Below are 12,708 nucleotides of genomic sequence, written 5' to 3'. Positions count from 1 at the left end.
GAATATGTATACATAAAATTTTACGTGTACTCAGCAAGAACTGGACAGTGTTCCAGTTTAGAGAATACTTACATGTTGATATTGTCCCTTTAAAATAATGCATGCACAATAATGTCTAGTGACTTTTTTTTATATTAATTCATAGAACTCACCAATTCATTGTCTTTCCTTTTTCTCGTGGTCTGTTTCAAGTTCCATTAATTTTTAACATTAATATTTCTGTTCCTCATAATTAAAGTAACCAAGCTTTATTTTGTTTTGCCATTGTTCCTAAGATCCTTAACTTTTTAAAAATGAGGATGGGAATAGTCTTATCTAAAGTAGGTTTAAAATGGTGCATAACAAAGTTAACTATACTTAACAAAAAGCTAACTAACTTATTAAAGTGTATAGCCTTACCATTGTGATATTTGAACCCCTTGTTTGAAAGCAGAAAATACCAAAACATGATGCCTTTACTCTGTGAAAATAAGCTGGTTTCCTTTCTGGGTAATAGAGATTAGTCACAGTTGTTTCTATTATTGTTTCTTCATTTTTGTATAGAGCTTTAAAATTTACAGTGCTTTCATGTCCATTGTCCTCTATTTGAGCCTCATAGCATCCTGTGAGGTAGGTGGTATTTTTCTCTTTTCTAAAGATGAGAAAAGTTAATTAATTAATTAATTAATGGTGAGAAAATAGAAGCCCAGAGATCATGTAACTTACATAATATCAGCTAGTAAGTAGGATAACAGTATTAAAAAAAAAAAGATTTATTTATTTATTTTAGAGAGAAAGAACATGAGCAGTAGAGGGAGAGGGAGAGAGAATCTCAAGCAGACTCTGTGCTGAGTGCAGAGCCTGATGCAGGGCTCGATCTCACAACCCTGAGATCATAACCTGAGCTGAAACCAAAAGTTGGATGCTTAACGGATGATGGCACCCAGGTGCCCCAATAGTATTTTTTAATATACTTTTTTCTAAATATCCCATAGATTTCTTTTTGTTTGTTTGGTTTGGTTTGGTTTGAAGTTTTTATTTAAATTCTGGTTTTTTAAATAGATTTCTGATTTAATAAATTGTGGCTATTTTTCTGAGTAGATTATCTTTAGTAAATCTTGTGATTTACATAACTAGTTTATAGAAGATTTAGACAAACATTAAAAAACACAGGTGTGCTTGTTTAATTGAGCACAGTGTAAAAGATAACTTGATATTCATTCACTATGAGTTAGGACTACTTTTACTAGAATATCTCTTTCTATAGAGCAGTTTTGTCCTCTGTAATACAGGTTATGACCTTGATATGGAATGGAATTCCGAAGAGAAGGTCCAGAAATATTTTTTTTTTGGTGGGGTTTTTTTTCGGGTTTTTTTTGAGAAAGAGAGCACGTGAGAGTGCATGTGTGAGTAGAGGAGTTGGGGGAGAGGCAAAAGGGGAGAGAGAATTTTAAGCAGCTCCAGGCCCAGCACAAAGCTCACCTTGGAGCCCAACACCAGGCTCAGTCTCAGAACCCTGAGATTATAACTTCAAGCAAAATCAAGAGTCAGTCTTGCCCGACTGAGCCACCCAGGTGCCCCCCAGAAATGTTTTTGAATATTGTTTATGCCTCTGGGGAAATTAAAACTGTAAATAAACATTTGAAGAATAAAAATATATATACATATTTTGTTAAAAGCCAGTCATATAAATAGGCCTAAAATGTTTTCAGAGGTATATAATAAGGACTTTTAAAAAGCAATCTTTAATTTGATACAACTGTCTTAGACTTATTTTCACTACAGTAACAAAGGACCATTTAATTCTTACATTTTCATTTATCTTACACTAAAGAGTCATTTACTTTTACAGGCTATATAACATATAGTATATAATATCTATACAATGTAAAAAAATAGACAGTTCTAAAAGTTTTAAAATAAGTATATTGGATAAGAGAGGATGGTTTACTTGTCTCATACCTTGGCTTACATATAAAATGTGATTTCTCATGAGTTTAATTTTGGTTTATAGCTTTTAGATATAATTAGTGTAGTAGTTGGCTTATGTAAACTACTTATATATAAACTACTATAAATAGCTTAATTTACTGCTATATGAAAATAGTTTGTATGTTACTTTAATTGCATAGCTAATTTTTTGCAAGACTCTAAATAAAGTTGAGAAGTGCTGTTATGACTATAACTTAAAGGAAGTGGAGTTTATCTCACTAACACTGTTTTTTAAATCAATAACATTAAAACAGAAGGAACTGTAGATCCTTGGAACAGGATCATATTTTACTAGTTCAATTCAAAACATAGATCTTAATTATATACTGTTAAGCTACAGTATTTTATACAGTATAACTACGGAACAAATCATATGTATTAACTCTTATTCTTGCCAAGTTATTAGCTTGTGCTCAATGCAGACATTGAATTAAACTCTCTTGGGTTAAACCTGCATTCCTTTAAAGTATAGCACAAAAGTCCCAGAGTCCTCTGTATTAAAAGGTCCCATAGTTAAATAAACATAACATACTATATTCCCCTCTGAAGCATCACAAAATTTACATTAGTACATTAAGTGCTGAGAATTCTGCAGTAAAGAAACCGATTCAACTTTGTTTAATCCAAATACATTTGGGCAAAGGTGCTTGCTTTCATCAGATACTTACTAACATGCCACACTGTCCTGCATTTTGAGAAATACTAACCAAGGCTTAAACCCATAGCTTGGTTATTTGCATTTATCTACATAAAAACTTTTCAGCATTTTAAAATAAATTTCATAGGAAGAATTCATTAAGTCTGTATATGTTTTTTTCCCTTCCTTTAATCTTAGATTAGTTTTTTTTTTTTTTTAAGATTTTATTTATTTATTTGACAGAGAGAGACACACAAGCAGGGGGAGTGGGAGAGGGAGAAGCAGGCTCCCCAAGGAGCAGGGAGCCCGATGCGGGGCTCAATCCCAGGACCCTGGGATCATGACCTGAGCCGAAGGCAGACGCCCAATGACTGAGCCACCCAGGCGCCCCTCGATTAGTTTTAATAATATTCTCGCAAATGTCAGTGACTTACTCTGAGCTTGTCTCCAGAGGTCACAATCTTTTGGCCCAAGGGCATTGTCTGTCTTATAAGCAAGGTTGTTTGACCCACTTAATATTTAAAATAATTTAAATAAGTTGCTGGTATTACAAATTGGGAACTTTCACATGAGATTTTGGATTTTAGATTTCTGTTTTTAAAAAATCTGCGGACTGACGATAGCTGGGCCTGCATTCACACTTGGCAGTCAGTTGCTGCTTCCCCTAGGCAGGGCATATACTCTCTCCAGCCTTCCTGTCATCTCACACCCAGCCTGCTGCACTCACATATATTACTGTCTTGCCCCTACAGTTTTTATTCTCCAGCATAGTCACACCGCTCAGAGAAGAACCAGCTTTGGATTTCTTCTCCCTCACAGCAGCTTTCTTCTTCTTCCTTTTTTTAAAGATTTTATTTTATTTGAGAGCAAGAGCGCACATGCGTGTGAGAGAGTGCAAGGGGTTTGCAGAGGGAGAGGCAGAAAATTCCAAGCCCGAGGCAGGACTCCATCCCACAGCCCCAAGATCATGACCTGAGCTGAAATGAAGAGTTAGACGCTTAGGGGCGCCCGGGTGGCTCAGTCGTTGAGCGTCTGCCTTCGGCTCAGGTCATGATCCCAGGGTCCTGGGATCGAGCCCCGCATCAGGCTCCCTGCTCTGCGGGAAGCCTGCTTCTCCCTCTCCCACTCCCCCTGTTTGTGTTTCCTCTCTCACTGTGCCTCTCTCTGTCAAATAAATAAAATATCTTAAAAAAAAAAAAAGTTAGATGCTTAACCCACTGAGCCACCCAGGCGCCCCACAACAGTTTTTTTTTTTTTTGTTAAGATTTTATTTATTTGCGAGAGAGAGAATGAGAGAGAGCATGAGAGGGAGGAGGGTCAGAGGGAGAAGCAGACTCCCTGCTGAGCAGGGAGCCCGATGCGGGACTCGATCCCGGGACTCCAGGATCATGACCTGAGCCGAAGGCAGTCGCTTAACCAACTGAGCCACCCAGGCGCCCCACAACAGTTTTCTTGAAGTATAATTGAAATATAATGATTACACATAAATAAATGTACAATATGATGAGTTATGACATATGTATAAACCATGAAACTGTCACCACCACCACCAAAATAATGAACATATCCAAAAGTTCCCTTGTGCTTGTTTGTAATTAGTCCCTCCTCCTAGCCCCCATTTAGTCACCCATCTGCTTTATCACTGTGCATTACTTTGTGTTTTTCTAGAATTTTTTATAAATGAGATCATACAGTATATACTTTCTTCTTGGGTTTTGTTTTTTTTTTTTTTTTTGGTCTGACTTCTTTCCCACAACATAATTATTTTGACTTTCATCTGTTTATATCAGTAGTTCATTTTTTAAAATTGTTGAGTAGTATTCTATTGTATGAGTATACAACAGTTTGTTAGTTCATTCCCCCCTTGGTGGGCATTTGGGGTTGTTTCTAGTTTTTAGCTGTTTCATGTAAAGCTTTTGTAAACATTCATATACAAACAAGTCTTTGTGTGGACATATGTTTTCATTTCTCTTCAGTAAATACCTAGGAGCAAAATGGCTAAGGGATATAATAGGTATATCTTTAGCTTTATAAGAAATTGCCAAACTTTTTTCAAAGTAGTTGTACCATTTTACATGCCCACTGGAATGTGTATGAGAGTATATGAGAGTTCCAGGCCCTCCACATCCTCTCCAATTCCTGATATGGTCAGTCTTTTAAAATTTTAGCCATTCTAATAGGTGTGAAATAGTATCTCATGGTAGTTTTCATTTGTAATTTTGTAATGAGTAATAATATTGAACAACTTTTCATGTGTTTTTGGGGGGGGTCATCCATATAACTTTATTCTTTGATGAAGTATTTATTCAAATCTTTTGTTCATTTTTACTGTTTTTTTTTTATACTTGAGTTGTAAGAATTCCTTATATATTCTAGATACAAGTCCTTTGCAGCGTTTATTTCACAAATATTTTCTTCTAGTCTATGATTTTCCTAACATTGTATTTTGAAGAGCAAAATTTTTAAGCTCCCTTGTACCCTAATTAGAAGTTTAACCTAAAAATGTCTTTGAAAAGATGTGGAAATTTAGATGTCTTTTCTTTGACTATCATATTTAAACATTTAAGAATAACTATTTATTTAAATGATATTGAAAGTTATTTTAAGGATAATCTTTTCAGCATAATTGTGCTATCACTACCAGCCATACTGTTCTAAGAAAATTACCATTTCTGCTTAGCTCCCTCAACAAAAAGGATACTTTAAAATAACGTAGCATCATATTGAAGTACTTTATCTTTGAATATTACAGAAGAAAATTCCACAAGACAGAGTGGGGATTTGGGAAGCCAGTTTACAGAAATTTTCATTAAGCAGCAGGAAAATGTCACTCTCCTGTTATCTTTATTGGAGGTAAATAATCTTGCTATTTTTGTCATCTTAATAAGCTTTTTTTTGGGGGGGGGGTGTTATTGAGGAAGCGACATATACATACCTTTTTAAGGTCGTGAAATTTGTAGTATCATTGCAAGAGATTCACATGCATGTTTTAAGGACTCTGTAATTTGTTAAAGTATTGTCTGCTTATTTCCATTTTTACCTTACCAAGTTTAATCATTTATGTTAACTATTTTCTTTTTATTTCTTAAATTACTTTTTTAAAGTTTGCTAAACTGTGTTTGTAGTTTTTAATACCACTATTGAAAAAAATGTTTTTCTTAAAAACGTAAATTACAGATGTTAAATATTTTAAATACTTATGTTGCAGGAGTTTGATTTCCATGTCCGCTGGCCTGGTGTGAAGCTTCTTACTTCTCTTTTAAAACAACTAGGACCTCAGGTGCAGCAAATTATTTTAGTCAGTCCCATGGGTAAGTGACTCATCTTAAATAATTTTGATTTAAAAGTGAGGATCATTCCTAAAGAGGGGGACTGAAATGATGTGTTAATAAATTGCATAATTTAAATCACTATTTGTATTTTTGATCTGCCACTATTTTTCACACGGTTATATGTTCTAGGTGTTTCAAGATTGATGGACTTACTAGCAGATTCCAGGGAAGTTATACGTAATGATGTAAGTTAAATTCGAAGAAGTCTAAGAATGTGCAACTTTTTTTCCCCCTCTCTTTGCAAATGAAATCTTTGTTGATCCTTATTCAGTGTCATAAGAAGTTAGATTTGGAAATTGGAGGTATTGGCCCATATTTTAGACTTTTTTTTTTTTTAAAGATTTTATTTATTTATTTGTGAGAGGGAGATAGTAAGAGCAGGAACACAAGCAGGGGGAATTGGAGAGGGAGAAGCAGGCTTCCTGCCTGAGCAGGGAGCCCGATGTGGGGCTTGATCCCAGGACCCTGGGATCATGACCTGAGCAGAAGGCAGATGCTTAAGGACTGAGCCACCCAGGTGCCCCTGTTTTAGACCTTTTTAAGTTATATACAAGACCACATTATTTCTTTGTTTCCTGCCTATCCAGTATTTTGGTGTAGACAGATGATTTTCATATTCAAATTTATGCCTTTCCACAAGTTTAGAATTTCTTTCATCTTCTTTTGAAAGGCTATATTGACACTAAATTCTGCCTTCAGAAAAAGTAAAGGAAACATCCCCAGACATTGAACTGTGTAAACTTAAAGCATTGCATTTGGAATCTTCACCCTCATTTGACTGAATATGCATTTCAAAGGATTTTCCTTGTAATCTGCATTTAACTATAGAGCATGATTTGCTTTGGAGTTATCTTCCATTCTGATTTATTTTATTATTTGCATATAAGTTTGAATATTTTGTATTGATGTATTTTTTTGTTGTTTGAACATTTTTCTGGTTGTTATCTATAACTTGGTCAAGACTGTGGTACTTTTTTTTTTTTAATGCTTTTAAAGATTTTATTTTTAAGTAATCTTCACACCCAGTGTGGGGCTCGAACTCACAACCCTGAGATCAAGAGTCTTATGCTCCACCAATTGAGCCAGCCAGGCACCCCTAGACATAATACTTTAGACAACAATTGGAAAAATCCTTTTAAAATTAAATTCTAGAGCCAGGAGAGCATATCAGGTTAATTCATTCTCCATATTAACACTGAGAAGCCCAAGACTTACGAAAACCAAGTGATTTGTTGTTAGTGATGTCTATTCATTTTTGTATATATGGTAACTGGCCTGTGCCTTTCTCATCCTTACTGCTAGTAAATACCATTTGGATTGCTCTTAGCTTCACAACTGGTTAGTGGCAGAGCAGAGACACAAGTGAAGTGCTCTTGACCTTTAGTTCACATACAGTTTTTTAACTTTGTATTTAACATTTTATAGTATATATGTCAATGCAGTATTATAAGGGGTTAAATAATAGGGTAATGTAACTGATGAGAGGGACATTTTTAAGTCTCTATTATTCTTTTAAGAATTGTCTTATTTAGATGGGTACCCAGCTACTTAGGAATTTTGAGCATCTTTCCTTTACTAAAATATTACTATATATCTTAAACTTGATGTTGTTGTTCTGTTCTTCTCTTGGCCCTAAGTATAAATAAGATAATGCCATACAAACCTTTTATTTAAAAAATTTTCCATTCCATTCTATTTTATTATTTATTTATTTACTTTTTTTTTTTAATTTTATTTTTAAGTAATCTCTACACACCCAACATGGGTCTTGAACTTACAACCCTGAGATCAAAAGTCACATGCTCCATTGACTGAGCCAGCCAGGTGCTCCACCATATAAATCATTTAATAAGGAAATTCCCTCTCATGGATCGCTATTAGTATCATTACCATTATTTTCATTTTCAGATAGAATTTGTGTGTGTGTAAAACTGTATTAGCTTGGTTCTTAAATATACCATTTCCTTTAACCCCTACTCTTTTTTCCTGCTCTTAACCTTTTCCTCGATTTTTGTTTTTTGGGTTTTTTTGTTTTTTGTTTTTTTAAGTAGGCTTCAAGCCCAGCATGGAGCCCAGTGCGGGGCTTGAACTCATGACCCTGAGATCAAGACCTGAGATGAGATAGAAAGTCAGATGCTTGACCAACTGAGCCACCCAGGCGCCCCACCTTTTTCTCAATTTTTATTTGAGACCGATAAAATGATTCTCTATTTATGTTGCTTTTCATTAATTTTATGATTAGGGATTAAGTTATGTATATTTTTTAACATCTGGATTCTTGGTTTTTATGTTTTACAGCCATCCTTTCTTTGGGTTTAGTAAACCTATTCATTTGAATTTTTTGTGGCTAATTACTATCATAACATTATATAATACACCATGGTACACCTCAGTTGACACCAGCAACCAGAGGCAACTAAATGGCACCTCTGGTAGTTCTTATTGGCATTCTGTGATTACCTGGAACAATACACTACCCTTTTCCTCCTCTTGTGTCTTTTCTTTTTTTGTTCTTCTTTAAAAATTCTTTTCTTTTTTTCTTTTTAATCAACTTTCTAATTGTACTCAATAATAGTTTAGTAGTTGTCAACATTGACTAGCTTCCCTGGGTGCATATCGGTAAAGATTTTTAGCCCCAGTTTGTTTTATATTTGAAACATTAATTTTGATCTGGATTAGAGAATTAGTTGGTCCTTTACCATAGGTGCACTGACACTATCCTATTTATTTATGTTACTTAGTGCTTAAAAATTAGCAGGAAAGGTTGAAAAACTGAACTACCTGCTCACTCCTAAGTGATAGATTTAGATAGATAGATTCTATTCTTTAATTTTTTATTATGAGAAATGTAAACACACACAAACACACAAACCTGTCCCTTAAACCCATCAGTTTTCAAAATTTTGTTATACTTGTTTCATCTACCTCTCCTCTCACCACCGTCCTTTATTTTTGACTGGAATATTTAAAAACATTGAAACAATCAATATAATTTCACCATTACATACTTTTAGTATACCTATATATACAGTTATATATATCCTGATATAATTGTAATGCCATTATCACATTTAACAAGTTAACAATGATGTCTTAGCCCTCAGTTTCAATAAGATAACCATTCCATATTCAGGTTTTCCATTTGTCTCAAAGATACCTTTTACAGTTGTTTTTTTCATATTGGGTTCCAGACAGGGTTCTCTTATTACATTTGATTGTTATATCTGTTAACTTATCTAAAGGGCTTGATTAGGTTTTGGTTCACCTTTTTGCTAGGGTATTTCCTAAATGATACAGTGAACTTAATTTTGCAACACATGAGGAAACATAATATCTGGCTGTCTCACTTTTAGTGATCAGTGGATTTGATTTGGATCTCTCCGTTGTAAATTCTCTATCAACCTTACATCAGATTCATCAGTTACATCTGATCATCCATTAATGATCATTGCTTTAATCAGTTTCTTTGTTAAGAATTGCAAAATGATGATTTCTGTAATTCTGTCATTATTTCACATGTATTAAGTTACAATCTTATAGCTTCTGCAAAGAAGAACTTCATCGAGTAGTCCAATTTGTTACCCTGAAATATAGTTCATACATGAAAAGCAGAATAAATGAATAAATGCCTTTAATTATCAGTTTTTAAAGTAAGGACTTGGTATCCACTTACTTTAATGACTGATGAGTATACTTTTGTTCTTAATAGCATTTTAGTGGTTATGTTTGATTAGAACAATGTATCTCTTTATAGTCAGGAAAAATAAGTGAACATGTGTTGAGAACAAACAATGAATCATGGAACACTGCATCAAAAACTAATGATGTAAGGTATGGTGATTAACATAATAAAAAAATGCTAATAAAAAAAGAATAAGATAGAAAGTCAGAAACAGAGTAAGTGGTGGTTACTAGGGGCTGGAGTGTGGGAGAAATGGACAGATACTGGTCAAGGGTACAAACTGCCAGTTATAAGATGAATAAGCTCTAGAGATTTATTGTATACTATGGTGATAATAATATTAAGCTAATAATACTGTTTTATATACTGGAAAGTTGCTAATTGAGTAGATCTTAAATGTTCTTACCACAAGAAAGAAATGGTAATTTTGTGATGTGATGAAGGTATTAACTAACACTACAGTGGTAATCATTTTATAGTATGTAAGTGTTTCAAATCAACAGGTTGTACGCCTTAAACTCACACAATGTTCTATGTCCATATCTCAGTAAAGCTGGGGGAAAGAAAAAAAAAGAGAACTTAAAATATAAGTACTATATACATATAAACCTGGTAGCTTCCACAGAAGTTATTTTATCTGCTTTACTTCTAATAAAAATCCTGTAACAAAGATATTATCCTTGTTTTACATATGGGCATACTAAGACTTAGAATTTATGTAATTTGCTTAAGGTTGCACAACTAGTACATAGGACAACTGTTTTTAAAACCCACTTTATTTAACTCAGAGCCTTAATGTTCTTTCTGCTGTATTCCTTCCCCCCTTTGGTAGCAGTTAAACCCAAGTTGGCAGCATTAAGTGGGAGAATTTGACACCTAGAAATAACTACTTTTGCCTTTCTCTTATCTCACTGTTGAGACTTGACAGTCAGAAAAATGAGTAGAACAAGTCTAGTAAAGCCATGGGCTTTTTTTTTTTTTTTTTTTGGTCTTATGTGAAGACTTATCTACTCAATAAGGTAATTTGCCTTTTTAGGACTTTTGAACTACACCTTTGCTGTTCTTCTTTCTCTTAAGTAATATCTGCTTTTTTCCTAAAAACAAAACAAAACAAAACATTTTTCATAAAAAATGCTATTTCAAAGAAACAGAAAATGGTATTGTTACAAAATACTTGTTATTTAATGGTGAAATAAACAGAAATGGGAAACTGAGTTTTTCTTGAATGATAATGAAGAGGTTACAGAATATATAAGCTAAATCCAGCTTAAAGGAGCTGAGAAAAACTAAGAATCAGAAGCAAAGACTACTGTTAGTTGTTTTATGCATCTTTTTTCTATTGACTTAGAATCAAGTCTCGGGAATTTAGGGGGCCAGATAATTACAGGAAAATATAAACTTTCTCTGCTAGAATGTGATGATGTTTGAAGATTTATATTATTGAATTCACAATTTCATACCATTGCTATTGTGAAGCACATACAGAAGCATCCCTGAGGGGCGCCTGGGTGGTTTAGTCGTTTTAAGTGTCTGCCTTCGGCTCAGGTCATGATCCCGGGGTCCTGGGATCCAGCCCCATGTCACAGGGAGCCTGCTTCTCCCTCTCCCTCTGCCTGCCTCTCTGCCTGCTTGTGCTCTCGCTCTCTCTCTCAAATAAATGAATAAAATCTTAAAAAAAAAAAAAAGCATCCCTAAGACATATAATTATTCCCAGCTCTCGTAAGCACAATTAAAGCTAAGTAATGCTTGATGAATATGTAAGAATTATTGTACATTTATATTGTGCAGTTTAAAGAGAATGGAATTAGGAGTTGGTAGACATGGATTCTAGTCTAGGCTCTGTCCCTTTGAGGTCTATAATCTTAGGGAGGCATATTGTTCACCTTATCTGTCGTTTTTTTCCCCATCTATAAAGTGAAAGAGTCAAACTTGTGAAATACCTGCACTTCTAAAATTCCGTGGTTTTTATTTTTTATTTTTTTTATTTTTTTAAAGATTTATTTATTTGACAGAGAGACAGCGAGAGCAGGAACACAAGCAGGGGGAGTGGGAGAGGGAGAAGCAGGCTTCCCGCGGAGCAGGGAGCCCGATGCGGGACTCGATCCCAGAACCCTGGGATCATGACCTGAGCCGAAGGCAGACGCTCAACGACTGAGCCACCCAGGCGCCCTAAAATTCTGTGGTTTTTAAATGTCTTGTAAAAGTTGTTCTCTACTAAACGTTATCTTTTTTTTCCTCCGTAAGGGTGTGTTACTACTGCAGGCACTAACAAGAAGCAATGGAGCAATCCAGAAAATTGTTGCTTTTGAAAATGCTTTTGAGAGACTACTGGACATTATTACAGAGGAGGGGAACAGTGATGGAGGTATAGTATGAGGAAATTGATTTAAAGAGATTCCTTTTGTGCTCACTAAATTGTTAACTTTTAGGGAATGCGATTAGAGGGAGAAATGAGGATTCGTACTTTATATTCTTTCATTATGGTTTGTGGAGTATGGATTTCTTTTTATTTATCCTATTTGATATTTGTTAGGCTTCTGGAATCTAAGTTGGGGTGTTTCATCATTTCTAGAAAATCTCAGCCATCTCTCTTCAAACACTGATCTGCTACATTTTCTCCTGTCTTATTTCTAAACTCAGAATCAATTCTCTGTCATCTGATTTGACTCTCACTTTATCGTACTTTCTCTTCTGTGTTTTCCATCTTTTGGAGTTTCCAGGCTTTATTCCGTTTTATTATTTCTGACCTGTTATCTATTTCAACAATTCTTTCTTCACCTACATTTACTTATTTATTATTATTTTAAATTTTTATTTAAATTCCCATGCTTAATATATAGTGTAATATTAGTTTCAGGTGTACAATGTAGTGATTCAACACTTCCATACATCACCCAGTGCTCATCATGACAAGTGCACTCCTTAATCCCATCACCTATTTGACCCATCTGCCCACCTACCTTCCTTTTGGTAATCATCAGTTCATTCTCTGTAGTTAAGAGTCTCTGGTTTGCCTCTGTCTTTTTTTTTCCCCATGCTCATCTGTGTTGTTTCTTAAATTCCACATATGAGTGAGATCATACAAT

General features: G+C 34.5%; 1 protein-coding gene across 2 annotated transcripts in view; it reads left to right on the top strand.

Annotated features, from left to right (window-relative positions):
• The window catches only part of USO1 (USO1 vesicle transport factor), a 90,497-nt gene that overhangs the window by 37,481 nt on the left and 40,308 nt on the right, over positions 1 to 12,708 (top strand). For both annotated transcript variants that reach the window (XM_035004784.1, XM_035004783.1), the window contains exons 5-8: positions 5,361 to 5,461; positions 5,817 to 5,919; positions 6,070 to 6,125; positions 11,867 to 11,987. In XM_035004784.1, the coding sequence (XP_034860675.1) occupies positions 5,361 to 5,461; positions 5,817 to 5,919; positions 6,070 to 6,125; positions 11,867 to 11,987 (381 nt within the window). The remainder of the gene's footprint in view (positions 1 to 5,360; positions 5,462 to 5,816; positions 5,920 to 6,069; positions 6,126 to 11,866; positions 11,988 to 12,708) is intronic.

The sequence above is a fragment of the Mirounga leonina genome, unplaced genomic scaffold (genome assembly GCF_011800145.1).
Source record: "Mirounga leonina isolate KUSES-001 unplaced genomic scaffold, KU_Mleo_1.0 Mir_129, whole genome shotgun sequence".
Lineage (NCBI taxonomy): Eukaryota > Metazoa > Chordata > Mammalia > Carnivora > Phocidae > Mirounga > Mirounga leonina.
Note: the sequence above shows the minus strand (reverse complement) of the source record. Positions and strands in the feature narration are given on the sequence as shown.